The 15,132-nt window shown below is 42.6% G+C and overlaps 1 protein-coding gene across 1 annotated transcript in view; it reads right to left on the bottom strand.

The window, feature by feature from the left end:
- Positions 1–15,132, bottom strand: part of RHCE (Rh blood group CcEe antigens) — a 194,833-nt gene that overhangs the window by 18,193 nt on the left and 161,508 nt on the right. Inside the window, exons 8-9 of the mRNA XM_069223925.1 lie at positions 9,772–9,875; positions 6,043–6,116 (exon numbers count right to left, since the gene is read on the bottom strand). Of these exons, the coding sequence (XP_069080026.1) occupies positions 6,043–6,116; positions 9,772–9,875 (178 nt within the window). The remainder of the gene's footprint in view (positions 1–6,042; positions 6,117–9,771; positions 9,876–15,132) is intronic.

Below are 15,132 nucleotides of genomic sequence, written 5' to 3'. Positions count from 1 at the left end.
AAACAGGACATCTGATACACTCTAAGTAACCCCTTTGTTCTACACTTCAACATTCTTTTAAATAATGTGCACATATTAACTTTCTTCTGGTCAGACCATTTGCTGAATCCCTTTTGCAAGAGCATTACACTAACCAATCAAAATCCCACAATGTACTGCACATTAATGTACCTTCAATCCTGAGATTTTAAAACGAAGACACCTAAAGTCCATATCACTAAATCTACCAATGTAACTATCTAAATGGATGCTACATGGGAACCCATGGATGTCATGAAGCAGCTAACGCCCAAGCTTTAACACTTCTTTTATAAGGTTGCACCTATGAGAAAATGCAAGACTACATGGTTCACAGGTGAAATACAGCTGATGAGGTGTATGAAAGATGTATAGTTGAAGGTTGATTAAGGCAATACTTTTTATATGCGGGCAATTATGCAAGAACCACTTTGCAATGCAAGCTCTCATTCTCTTCCACGTTGGTGGAGACAATGTACGCCTCAAAGCCTGCCTTCCAGACTCCAACAGGAGCACATGAATGGGGGTGATGGTAGAGAAACTATCAAGCTAAAGACATTTATTACACCGCTGAATTTCAGAAACTCGCCACGATTGGTAGTAGACATTGTATTAACTCAAGTGAGGCAATATTTTGGCTGACTATATTTAGGACGCACTCTTTATATCAGACAATATCCTGAAAAGACATGCTAGTACTACAATGCCAGAACCTCTCTTTATTCTGTAGATACCACTATTATACCCACGCACCCCACTGGTCCTACCTGCCATTTTTTAGGTTCAAAAGGTTATCACGTGCTGACATATTGGAGGAGGGGATCAAAATGATACCTTCCAGCTTATATTTAGATCCCAGGACTGATCGATGCTTTATAAACACCACTAAAGCCCTGGGATAAAATCTATGCATTATAACCTAGTCCCTCCTACAGAAGGGCATCTGCCCACCGATCCTTAAGCTAGCAATTGTATTGCCATTATTTAAAAAAGGTCGCTCTTATTCACACAATTTCAGACCTATATGTTCCCTGCCTTTCATTTCTAACATCACAGAAGCCAATGTAACTGATCGGCTGCAATACCAACTAAAAAAGGACGTATGTTATGTGAATTTCAGGGTAGCTTTTTTTCCTTCCCAGGGCACCAAAACTGTCATGATGGATATTGGAGAAAAAAATACTTGAACTGAGAGACCGAAGGAGACCTACTGAGCATATTTTTCTATACATGTCCACATCCATGGACCACAACATTCTCCATTATCGTCTGGGCCAGGTGCTAGAAATTCAGCACACTGCCTCTGTTATGTTACTTTTTGGCGCCACAAGGTACATAACAACAGTAAGAGCTAAGCAATGAATGACCATGTGCTTTGCTGATTAAAAAGCAAGCCATGTTTTGGCATTTGCCTGAAGAGGAGCAATATTTGTTCCAGTGTCTAGTGTAAGCGATGGGAAAAGCCTGCTTGCAAAGGTCATGGAGCATACTCCGAGAGTTTCGACCGTCCAGAGACTGGCTGACCAGAGGGCACGAGAGGACGATGAAAAAAGAACGCTTGAAGCCAAAAATGATGGTGTTTTAGTATGGGTAGACATATGCACAATTGTCACAGCTTTGAAGTAGATCTGATCATTTCTTTCGTGTAGGACCCAAAGGGTGTGTTAAGGGGACCTTTTTCTATCCCTGCCTTTCCAGCGACCTATGGTGCCACACAGGAATCACCCTGTCCCTTTTGCTATTCAGCCACTATCTACTCCCCCTGGCCCAGTTCATCTAACGATGTGGTCTCCAAAGTCAGTTCTCTGCTAGTTGCAGTCACATTCTGATTGATCTCCATTGGAGCGCTTGAGACTCAGCCGAGGTGTCCGTTTGTTTTAGGGTTAAATAACACGTCCTGCTCCTTGGCTGTCCAAGTACAGCAGCACTGCCTTTCTAATTGATTCGTGATTTTTCTTAATTTAGGTCTGGCTATAACAGGCAAAGTACAGTGTTTTAGTGTTAGTAGGTAATAACATGCATGAGTAGCATAAACTTGCTAGAAAATGATTAGTATATTCTATTATAACACGCCTGTATTTCTTTCCCTTCCGTCTTTCTGTTTACCAAACATCCACATGTGAGAACAGAATTTTTGAGAAAATACAAATATTTCTAAAATCACTCGTGCCTTGGCATTGGACAATAGGTCTTTTGCAATGACTTAACTTCTGGTAGGCTTGTCCTAACAATCGATCCATTTTATGGCACATGTTGAACTCTTTTACAAGAATCAACAATAACAATAATAAAGACAGTAACAAAAAAGAATGAAGTAACAACGAACAGAACAAAATACAAACATGCCAGCAAAATACAAGAGAATGCAGTTAGGGAGAGATGATCATGACAGAGACTGGTTTCATGAAACGTTACGTAGCACAATATTTAGCCTTTCACCAAGTGCATAGTGTACACTGGGGTGTACATTTGAAAAAGCACACACCGCTGAGCAGTTGGAAGGTCCTCCGAGTAAAGAGCGCACACCTGAATTCTTTATCCCTAGAATGCACACTGTGATGTGCAGTAGAAAGTACCTGCAGAGATGTACTGTGCAAAAACATACAGTAATGTACACTGCGGTGTTTGAAAAAGCACACGCCAATGTGCAGTAGGAAGATACACCCTGTGAAAAGTAAACACTGTCATGTTCATTAGAAAAGCACACACCTACATGCAGTAGGCTGAGCCCAGTGGGACAGAGTGAACGTGCCTTCTAAAAAGTGTTATGTAAAAAAAGAAAGAAAAATCAGCTTGCACACACTGAAAGTAAAGCTTACAACACAGTTGAGCGGTTCTCAGGCTTCCAGTCCTGACTTTTTAGTTTACAGCATTTAGCGTGCAGGGATCTTAAGTTCTGCGTTTTTCATTGTGGACAATAGGCTGCAGGCAAAATGTTGTATACTAGTGTCTCAGCCACTGACAGGTCCTGTTATGTCAGACACATTGCTGTCTGTGGAATTTAAAACATTGTCTGCGCACTTCTGGGAAGAACCGGGTCATTTATGTGCTGGGACCTGGGAATTACTTTTGTCTGTGCTATTTATGTGCATTCTGCCACTGAAGTGCATAAACCACCTCCTCCCTACTCACAGAGCTTTCTATGTATGCTTTGAAAGGAGTGGTGGGTGCAGGATGAGCTGGGATGCGGGCGACAAAGAAAGGAGTGGGTGGGGCTGCGGGTAATACAGTGTTGAAAGAAATCAGCTGTGGAATGTCAACAAGCATAAAGGGTGAGGGAGGTACATGAGCTATCGTTAAGTGGGCAAACCCTGGGGAAGCGTCTTATGTTGTGCTTTGGAAGTGGGGCTAGGAAGCAACAAGCAGATGTTTGGGTTGCACGTCCTGGAATAGTGGGGATTGCACATTGCCTAGAATACACTGCGGGTGCATTCTTGTGAGAGTGCCAAATACTGCATTGTGTCTGATACCCAGCCATAGGTGAGACTGCACAGACTAGTACACAAAGAGCAGAGATGTGCAGTACCTGTGCAGACGAGCACCACACAGCTGGGTAGCTGCATAGCCAATTCTACAGTCCACAGGGGTTGGTATACTATAGATTATGGACATTTACAGGGTGAGTACACAGCTGTAGGGTTGGACAGTACAAGCACAGGGCGTGGACAGTGCAGGGATTGTACACACCCACAAATAAAACATACATACAAGACATTAAGGAGGACAAAAGGCTCCTGTCAGTCCCTTGAGCCTGAGCAATGCAAATCTGGCTTTAAGTGACCTTTCTGACATTTGCTCAAAGCAGCTTCCTCTCAGTGTAGGTGCTGGCTTTGTTGGCATGGGATGGTGAAACATGAAAGCGGCACCATAACAAGATTTACAGGCCTATTTTCAATCACGCTCAAATGGAAAGGCAGGGGGAGAAGCTGTGTGACCAGAAAGCCTTCCCATGCTGCATCCAGAAACAAAAGAAAAAAAATAGTGCGAAGGAAGAAGCCTAAATGCACACGTGTGGAGGGGTACAAGTCCTGGGAGCCAGCTCCATGGGAGGGAACTTACAACGAAAAGGAGGGACAAATGGAAACAAATACCCACTTGAAAAAAAGGATTTTTAAAGTGCACTGAAACAAATGAATGATAAGCCGTGGGCAGGGTGTAAGCCCACAAAGTACATACAGCATGCCTCGGAAGAGACAGCACAAGAGCTGTCTAGGCTCGACCTAAAAAGGGATCCACACAAAGCAAGAGACCATCCAGTAAGAATCAGCCACGTGGCACAGCAACACAAATTCTGCCTACCCATAGCAATTGCATAAAGTCACAAAAGTTAACATTTTGAGCTGATGAAGTGAGAGCAAGCCACCCTCAGAGGACATGAGCCTAAGGTGAATTTCACACACTTTTCAAGGTTGTTATGGTTATGGTGGATGTCAGCAGCCAGTCTCCCTGCCTCCCAAGGCCCAAAACAATCACTTCTTTGCAGAAACAGAAAGTACTATAAATTGGATTGGGGGAAACATAGACGAAGGGGTAGGTAAACAAGAAACAATAGGATTCAGAAATCCATCAGCCTTATTTAAATCCACCATCTAACAAGATAATACAGAAAAGGACTTAAGTATTGTGCAGTTTTCTGAATGGGGTACAAAAAACAAACTGCTTTAGAATCACTGGCTACTGAATAAACCCAGAGAGAAATGGCCCAAACAAGGATGTGTGCTCTTGAAGGGAGGTCAGGTGCAAACTGGAATGAAGACAGGAAACCCACCAAGATGGAGAGCAGCATGCGACTTGCTACTGCATACTTCAGACATTTATGCCTCGTCTGCTATTCATAAAACCAAAGTTTTATCATAGAACGTTGAGCACCAACTTTGAATGTGAAACGGTAGCAACAGGACATCGAAACAGCCATCATCTTAGGGATGAAAGCCTAATTGCTAATGGAGTATGTCACACCTTCTCAGTTGCCAATGAGCCACTGGACATCAGAAGTGCCATGTCTTATGCTCATGATTCTACGGACCCCTTTGTTGCTGTAACCACATACAGGCAATCCATCCAATACCAGGAGAGACGAAACCTGAATTCTGACACTCATACTATCTAAGTCCATCAGAGAAAATCACTTACATAATTCTGAGGCCATAAAGGCCAGTACTGGATGAGCACAAACATCCATTTTACAAGAATCTGAGCAAACCAGGCATTTCTGTCACTCAGCTGACCGTCAGCTCAGGCAGTCAGCCTGAAAGGGAACCTATGAAAAATAGTACGGTGGCCATCTGTAGCAGTTTACATCTTCAGCAAGCAAGATTCGTGCTAAACAATGGGAGACCCTTAGTCATAAAAACCATGGTAAAACGCCAAACAGTTGTTTTCAAATAGCTCACGCAGGCACAAGGCACACTTCACCCTTTCTCATACAACAGCCTGAAAATACAACTCTGATGCCACCTTTTGTCAAACCCAGCAAAACATGCAGACAGCTTCCAGACTCTTCCCAAAAGCCTCTTTGCGAATTGGATTAATAGGTTCCTACAAGAGTTCTGCTTAGCTCCCCTACTCCCTCTATTAGACTGCATGTAATAGTGCTCTGTAGGTACCTCAGCAGCCATTACAAAAGAGTTAAAAAAAACAGGAAGTGCTATCACAACACAGTTTAATTAATGCACCGTTACCATGGTAAGTAAATATAGCACAAAAAACAAATGTGAGCCCAACATAGGCGTGGTCTAAGAAGAAACCTATTTAGTTGTATATAGCAAAATATACATTATTGTGTTAATTAATGTAACTATGAATTGATGCAAAATGTTATTCAAGGTATGACTTCTATGATAGTATTGTTTCTGCGAAACCATACTGTATAAAAACCTTTGGAATCCTAAATACTAGGAGCAGTAAATAAAGAGTTACTCAACCTACCGCAAACGTCCATGGTTACTACAGATTTACTGAACTTGAGAGCACCTAACAGTATCAATTGAACCTGTGACTATCCTCCCGCCATGTGATACCTACCTCCCAATAACATTGGTCATCGAAATAATTCCATTCTTGTGGTGGTCTCCAGATTTTGCACTTTAAATTGATACCTGCAAATGAAATACAGCTGTTAGCAAGAATCGTAAATGGGGAGATCCTTGAAAGTTTTAAAAATATATCCAAAGTGGTGAATAGAAGACGGCAGAACCATAAGTGACGTGAGCAGACATAAAAGACATGACAAGATGCCACACAATAGGATAGTACCACAAAGAGTACACAGTGAGTACAGTGATATTTACAGTTATTTTGATAGCTAACAAAGTTTTGCGTCCAAAAGCAATGTATGACTAAAGTTGTCACACCATGGTCAAAGTACCCTCTGTGTGAAGCTGTAATGTAATGCAAAATGACAGGATCCTCTCTTCAAAAATGGATCGATGAGTCTTTGATTCCCCTAACCAACAGTGAAAGTTGAAGTTTGCTCCTGCAGGGTTACTCCTATTTTGAAGCACATTTATGATTTTTTTGGAAATCACAAAGAATTCTAAGTCTTAGCACAGATTTTCAGGCATACTCACACACATAAGTTTTTTTGCCTGCAGAATTCAAACCAGGTGTACACTTCTAGGGTAACCAGAACTCGCGGAGTTTCACTCCATGGAATTCCATTGAGTTACATAAAAGCTCTGTAAGATTCTGCAGAGTTCTGTGAATGGCCAGAAGTTGGCACACTGCACTGCTCACATGGATTCTTAGCTCCAGGAGCTCGTTCTGCACTAAAAAAAACACAATGAATGGCACCACGCCATATGTCAGAAGGCGCTGCTGCTTGAGCAGCAGCTTTCCCACTGTTAATAGTCATGTCTGCCCGCGACCACTTGCGATGAGAACATTTTGCCAGGGGCCCTCCTAGTGCCCCAAAATCACGCTGGGCGACACCAATTCTCACTCACCAACTTACCATTGGTGAGTCATGCACAAGAAGAAACTCCACCACATAGCATTTGGCAGAATGTGGCACGAATTCTGTGTTAAAAGCGTAACGCAGTGTGTGGCCAAAATTCTGCCAAGTTTGTCGGCGGACCAGAATTCATCACAATTCCACATGCAGAAATGAATCCATATTTCTGCTGAACAACTTAACATCCTTGTGAACAAGAGAGGTTGACATGGCAATCTCTAATGTATTCTATTTTAATATTAATTACAGGTCTATGTTGAAGTGTGATAACATAACAGGTCAGAAAAATTAAATTTAACAATACGTCTGTACCATGGGCAAACGTTATAAAATGATTTCCTACATAAAAGGTCATGTCTATGCTAACATCTTGCAATATTTACCGTAGTTTTCTTTTTTAATCAATACCAGAATAGTCTGGCACTAAAAATAGCTGACAGAGTTGCAGGTAAGTCGGTTTAAGGAACACTCGATAAAGAATTACTGTTACAGATGAGAAAATGGTTCATTCTTAGCACAGTGCCACTTGATACTTCCATGATGGATAAGTCAATTTCTGTCTCTTTTCTAAAGATGAAAAGAAACTCTTGGAATTCTAGATGCAGATATTTTCTCTGTGTTGTTTTCTCAGTAGGTGCTTTCAGCACCTACTTCTCTGAGGTAATCCTCTTCCATTGGTGGAAGATGTTTCTTAACAGCTACCACAGTGCTGTGAGTGTGGAATACAAGAAACAAGTCAAATAGATTCGGCTGTACCCTCATCTCTAGGGTGTGCAAGCACATCCTCTACCTCTTTCTAACAGGGCCTGTGACAGGTCTTTGTTTCATATTCATATCTTCCTCTATTTGTGATCAATGCAGAATTTGAAAGAAAGAGGTACATCTGTTGCTTGGCTTTTAAAAATACAAGGTCTACCATTAAGTAGGAGCCCACATCATTAATGTTGTATACTTCTCAGCTCTTTTCAAGATTGGCCAACCTTAGTGCATGGAATTTGACCACTGAAAAATGTCCTGGGTACCGCAGGAGGTACCTTTACATAAAATTCATCTAAATGGGTGTAATTGAAATAGTCATTTATTTATCCAAAATTGGGCATGGATCTTGCTGCCCCTCCTGAGAAAGAACCTTGCACAAACTACTACTTGATCTTCTCTAGAAAGCTTTTAGTCTCTGTACCAAAAAGGGTAGTTCTGGAAAGTGCAGGGTCTAGCAGAAATGCATGGATTCGGTTATGACTTCAAAATGTTTCTCTGGCTGCTGTGATTGGTGCTACTGCAAAGAGTGCAATGGATGAAAACAAAAGCTCAGATGGTATTGTTTTAACATCACCAGTACAGCATACATCTCATGCTAACTTCTAAGCAAGGATGGTAGCAGGTATCTAGAGAAAAGACATAAAGCATTCTTTCTTGCCATGATGAAGAATCCATTGCAGAATCATTTGTCTAATAGTAGGGCACATTAACCAAGGAGAATGTTCCTTCTAGGACTCCAGCAAATGAATGACCTGCAAGTAATTGTGGAGGGAAAGAGTAAACTTTCCTTTATCCTACTTGGGCCTGTGCGGCTTCAGGACAAGGATCAGTGAATCAGAATCCATGCATACTATTTTTAACAATTTATTTGTCCCTGTGTTTGTTATACCTGCCTATTCTATGTCCTTTTTGCAGCTGTTGATTGTACCTAGGAGTGCTCTGAGCTGCAAATCCCACTGAACCTGAATTAGGCAGAAGAGAAGTACACTTACGCTCTATAGAACTATTACTGCAAATACTGAACTTTGAATAAATGCTCCAGGTAATGTTCTGTTCCAACACAGTTGACATGGTCCTCTTCCCACCTAACCACTCTCAAGTCAAGTGCTTGTTTTCTCCCTTTCACACATGCTTACCTTCTATTATTACATAGTTTTCCTTTGCTTTTATCTGCCTAAAAATGATATAATGTTTTCTTGTCTGTGTTTGATTTTTATTGACTGGCTGTATTTTTCTAGTAAAGAAAATCCCTACACTTTGTCTGATATCTCTGTTCCTAATGAGCCTTAATAATGTTTCTCTTCAGTGTACTCGATGCCCAACTCCATCTTAGGCTTGGTGTCCCTGGAAGAGAGCAGCAAACTTTACAATAATATTGCGTAAAAGAGGTAGCCTAACATTTGGATTTAATGTGAGAAGTTTTAAATTATGTACTGATATTTTAGTTGCAAATCATAAACCTATCAGGATGTTGTCACTACTAAGTGGATACAGTGAATATGTTTGACTATTCAAAGGCCATGCAGTTTGGGAAAGAGTAGAGTTTCCAGATTGTTTCACAACTTCAAAAGGTTTTGCCTCACATATGTGTGTAAATGTGAGTAAGGAGCGAAATTTGATTTACTTTATTCCACAGTAGTAATATATAGGAAGGTGTCCATGAAGGACAGTAAAAGACATGAAAACCTAACATGTACTTGAAACAGTGATGCTTTAATATAGTCCCTAATAGGAAAAACTTCACCAATAGAAATCAAAGATTTTGTTGCAGAGGCCAAGCAATGAGAGAATGTTTGTTAATAGTACTGTTGAAACTGTCAGCTTTTTGCAAATTTGAAAGATCCCCTTTATTCATGTTCAATGCAGTAATCATATGATTTGGATTGGGACAGTTTGTAAAAGTTTTCGATTTAGCATAAGGAGATACAGTGATTTGTCCACAATCATGTAGTTTAGTCGACTGGGAACCGAGATTTTAATAAATAGTACTTCTGTTTTCCAAATTGTAAATATTTTCTTTGTTCAAATAGAGTTATACGAACCTGTAAAGAGGCCCCCTCCAATACTTAGAAACAAGGTAAAGAAAATGGCGCCAACTTCAACCAAAGCTTGGTATCCACCTTCAACCAAAGCTTGATATCCTAAACTGGAAAACAGCAATCAAAGAAAATGGGTGTTAACTGTAACTTAAAAAATATGCATCTTGAATATCTCCGGCAGCACGTTTATTAAAAGTGAGGTAACCATGCCGCCATGAGGTGTTACGTGCACCACAAAGAATAATGACATAACAGATTCTAAATGTTATTGTTTCATACATCTCAAAATGTAGGGCTAAAGATGGTGCAAAACTAAACCTAACTGTGTTCCTTTGTGATCAGTGCTAGACTAGCCTTTCTCGCCATCTGGAACTAACAGATGGGCCAGCTTGAAAAGACTAGTGTGTAGACCTTTTTGGTCCCATCATGGCCCATGGGACCAAAAAACAAAAACAGCCCACACATTTGTCCTTTGAAGCTGGCTCTTTTGGCAGTACCAGACTGCTCGACATCCCGATCTGCCAATCTAACTTTGTATTTTAATTTGTTGCCAACTTACTTCTGTTCGTATCCTTTTTTTATCGCTTGCATATTAATATGGGTCATTCCACCTCGTTTACCCCTCACTCACTCGCATAAAAATTATATGTTTGACTGTGACTGGGTGCACTTGTTACCAATTTCCAATTTAATATGAGAAATAGGGGCGAACAGGCATAAATCTGAGTTTGTAATACCCAACTTGTAGATCAATGGAGAATGTACATTTAAATAAACAATACTGCTATTCTGACATTTTTTCTCACGGAGCAATTTAATTTATGTTTCGCCTACTGATATTATAATGTACACTTTGATTAAGACACAATAAGCTCAACAGAACACAGCAAGAATTAATACACATCGACAATTAATAAAAAACAAAAAGACCTCGATTTACTGTATTCAATTCAAAAAAGCAAATCAATCCACTGAGATCCCACATTAAAAATCAATGTGAAAGCTTTCACTCAGATACACTTTCAGATTTATTGCAACTGCATTGCAGGCATCCATGATCTCTATTTTAAACAGTAGGCCTAGAGTACTTATATTTATGTATTTATTTATTAAGAAGTATAGCGCTGCATTGTGGCTATTGGTAACTTCAGTACACTGGCAAGTAGACACAAAGATTTAGTGTTGGAAGGTGAGGTTACAATCTAATTGGACCAGATGATTAATCATGTCCAGTATTCAGCACCACCCTTTCCATACTGATCTCAATGAAAGAAAAGTCTGAAAAGTTCTGTTTTCAGACTCTCCTGGACATCATGTGGTTGGGTTCAGCACTTAGGTTGGGGTTCACGGCATTTGCATCCAGCCCTTACACATCTATGAATCTATCACCAAGTTTTGTCCCGTTGAATGACCACTGGTTGCTCGAATTACCTATTCAATTGGCAGAAATAATGAGGTGTTAGTATAAGGACCATTGCCCCAGTAAGCTTTGTGGATGGTATCCTAGGCACTGAATTTGATCCTAGCATCAACTTGGAGACAGCAGAGAAAGCTAAAGGTGGTACTGATGTGGTCCTGTTCTCTAAGGTTAAGGCACCTTCTGGCTGCCTAGTGCTAAAGTCTTTGAAGCCTGGCAAACACTTTCTTGTGAAGATGATGTGCCAGTAATCAAAGTATGCCAGGGTTCTCATTAGCTCAGTTCTGTGTTCAGTGTGAAAAAGGGAAGACTTTGCCAGACTGTGTCTTCTACTCTTTGCCACTTCGTTAACATAGGGAGCAAACGTGAAGTCTGTGACAAAGGCAATTCCCACATTCCTTACTTTTGGTGAGGTAGAGGGAGTTACTCCAAGGTTTATTGTGGCCATGCAAATGGTAGTGAAATGGGATCAGTTTCCTATCATTATGAACGTGTTTTTGTGCCATTTATGCACAGCAATGTCTCCATCATCCAATGGAGGGTGCAGTCCAGTGGAAGTCAATTTGTGTGTTGGCATATATTTAGAAGTTCATCTGACACTGCTCTAGGAGGTAATGACCAGGACATATGTTGATGCTCAAAAAAGAGGGGAATGATACAGGAAGAATGGCACATGACAATGGGTTGTAGATGATTCCGCTATCTGATCTTGTGTTTTGGGCTGTCTTCTGAATGCACTGCACTGGAATGCTTGAATTGATTGCAACACAGAGCCATAGATGTTAGCCCGGTGTTCAAGACTATCCAGAGGTATTGTGTGATGAACAGGTGTAGCCTGCTAATAGGTCATAAAGCACCAAGGTGATGTTCTAGTTCTCCTCCATGGAGAAAAAAAGCTCCTCCTTCATACTGGCCATGGGATTCAGTAATAATCATGAAGGAGTTAAGTTTGACATATTCTTGAAGAGTTATTGTAACTTATTTTTGTTTGTTTTTGTTGAAGAAAGGGAAGCTGGAGAGAGGCTGTGCTGGCCAGTGTTTAATTCAAAAGAAGAATCATGATGGCATGTTTCAGAGGGCAAAAATGGTTTATAATAGAATTGAGGCAGTGAATAAGTCAGGTATGTCTACAAGTAGGGGGAAGGGATATTTCAGGAAGGCAGCTGAGCAAGGCATGTTGAACTCATTTATTTTAGGAGCAAGGTTTAGGACTTGAGTGGTTTCCAGGGGTTGGAACAAGTAAAGGCACACAGAAGGGGAGGAGAGGAGATGTGGAGTAGAGAGGCTCTTCAACATGGATGATGATGTGGTCAGGGATTTTGGAAGCTTTGCATTCAAATGACAGGAGGAAATATGTGCAATGTTGCTGATATCTACAAGTTTCCCAGTGAGCTCATCAGCACAGGATGGGATGAGTGCCAGTCTTAGTATCTGAGTTGCGTCCTCTATAATCAACACAACTCATTGACATCCATCAGTGCCCTGGCTACTGCAGGTGCAGTCATTGTCCTCAGAGGTACTGCCTCCAGATAGTGTGTGGCATGGTCCACCAAGAGAAGGGTAAACCAGTTTCCCAGGACTGTCATGAAGTCCAGGGGCCCCGCAATGGTACTGCCCAACCTCTCAAAGGGGGTGCCAATGACAGGAAGGGGAACCAGAGGAGACTTTCAGTTTCCCCCGGTCTTCTTACTGGCCTGGCAGGTAGGTCAAGACCTGCAGAATGCATCTGAGGTCAACGTCAGTCCGGGCCAATAAAAGAAGGTGACAAGTCTTTCAAAGATCTTGTCTTACCCCAGATGTCCTGGCACAGGTACATCATGAGCCTCTTCCAGTAGGAGGGCCCTGTAGTACTGGGGAACCACCAACACACGGGTTGCTCCAGGCACAGGAACAGTGGGCTCGCTACACAGGAGATCATTCTCCCAGTAAATCAGCTGATCACTAGGTGTCATTAGCCGCCTGGACCTCAGCCTGACAACGTGGCCCTCACAATTAGGGCACTCTTTCTGAGCTTTGCATAATTCCACCCCGTGATGGCCCCCCTTCCACTTACCGGCTGCTCATCTCAGGTAGGTCCCCCAGGGCAGCAATGTCCTCCCCTGTAGGTGCCAGGGTGACACCCACAGGCTCAGCCTCCTCTCAGAAAGTAGAAGCTTTAGCAACGGGTTTCCCACATCCCCTCCCTTGCTCAGGTACTTGGGCTATTTTTCTAGGTTCCAGGTCCTCTTATGACTTCATTTTTGGGCTGCCATGGACAGGATGGTCAGGCACACCCATTCAGGCAACCCTAACATCTCTAAGTGGGACTGGATCTCCTTCCTTCCAGATGATGTGCTCCATGTCATTACCAAGCAGACAATCCACAGTCTTGGGTGGACCCACAGCTACCCTTAAGGAACCACCCACATTCACCTGGATCAGCCTGGCTGAACGGACAGACATGGTGAAAGGGGACGAGTGGCCCAAGGTTGTTGGGGAAGGGGATGCGGGAGGCGGCTACCTCTGGCCTGATTATTGATGGAGGGAGCTGGAGATCGCCAGGCATGGAGGTGTTGAGTGGACCCAAGAGGCCCCTTCCTCCTCCCCTTTTCTCACTACACCCCCTCATATGATGGTGGGATGGACCTATTGCACCCCAACCTCACTAATCACAGACGTTGCAGGTATCCCTCGAGACAAAGTTAGAGGGTTGTAGTTTTGTCTAGGGTACAACTGCAATACAACTTAGCTGATTCACAAACATCACACACACACACAGAGGCTATAAGCACCCAGCACAGTGGCACTGAATACTGGGGGGAATGTCCTGGCCCAGATACGGGTAGGGGTGAAATGAGATATGACATGCACAGTTCACACATCTACCAGCCACTTAGGACCCAAGGATTGACCTAGGACGGACCCGTCACTGCAGCAATATTGGAATACACACATAGGGGCTCAGGGTATGGTAGAAGACCGTATATAACACAACTCAAAGGGAGGGGGTTGAGGCACTAATGTAATGCATTGTAAAAATGCTGCTTGACGTGATTACATGTCAAAGGCAAATAAAATGATTTTTTTTAAAAACAGTTTTCAGGGGAAGGTTCCTACTCTGACCAGAAAAAGATTGGTTTTTCTGACGAGAAATCATCAGGATGCTTTTTTCCCCGAACTCTATGAGAGCTACAGCTACGGGCATGTCAAGGGGGACCACACTGCCCGAAAATGCAGAAGCGTCCCCCTGGTGGAAAGACACTGGGGATGGCCAGTTTAGCACTTGGGGAAGAGGTTGCCACACTTAGTGAGGGGGGAATGCAGAGGTTAACCTAGTGTCCCTGGATGACAGATGGTACACAAGGCTCACATACCTAGTAACACTAAAACGTATAGGCAGTGGGTCACTATCTATAGGCAGAGAATGGAGGCTCTAAGGGACTCATAAGCCAGTACAACTACTGTCAGGTGTTTTCTGGTGTCCTCAGAGCAGGTAATTCCCAATCCCATGGCTCTGGTCCCTTTGAATTGGCTCTATTAACCTACAGGACTAAGAAAGTCGAAGAGCTGCAAAGTAAGGTCTATGTCCCCCTCCCCAATCTGCAGGTAGACCACTGTGAGTCATTCATCTCTGTACTCCGTTCAGAAGTGCTCTGCCAGTGGTTCAATAGCTATGGCAAGGAGGAGTAGAGAAAGCGAGCATACCGCAGAAGATGTCCTAGGAATCCAAGATGGTGCATCCCGTTTTCACCCTTGCTGTAGGCTTTGTGTACAACAGCTGCACCTAGCTGGCCCATCTCTCACCAAGCCCCATGCGGAGCATGACTGCCTCAAGGAAGTCCAATTGCATGGTGTCGAAAGCCTTCTTTAGGTCTGCTGACATGATCATGGCATGGGGTTATCTGCCCAATCGCGGCTGTGGATGATGTCATATCATCTTCAAAGGTTGTGGGAGGTGTTGCGGGCAG

Source organism: Pleurodeles waltl, chromosome 3_1 (assembly GCF_031143425.1).
Source record: "Pleurodeles waltl isolate 20211129_DDA chromosome 3_1, aPleWal1.hap1.20221129, whole genome shotgun sequence".
Classification (NCBI taxonomy): domain Eukaryota; kingdom Metazoa; phylum Chordata; class Amphibia; order Caudata; family Salamandridae; genus Pleurodeles; species Pleurodeles waltl.
Note: the sequence above shows the minus strand (reverse complement) of the source record. Positions and strands in the feature narration are given on the sequence as shown.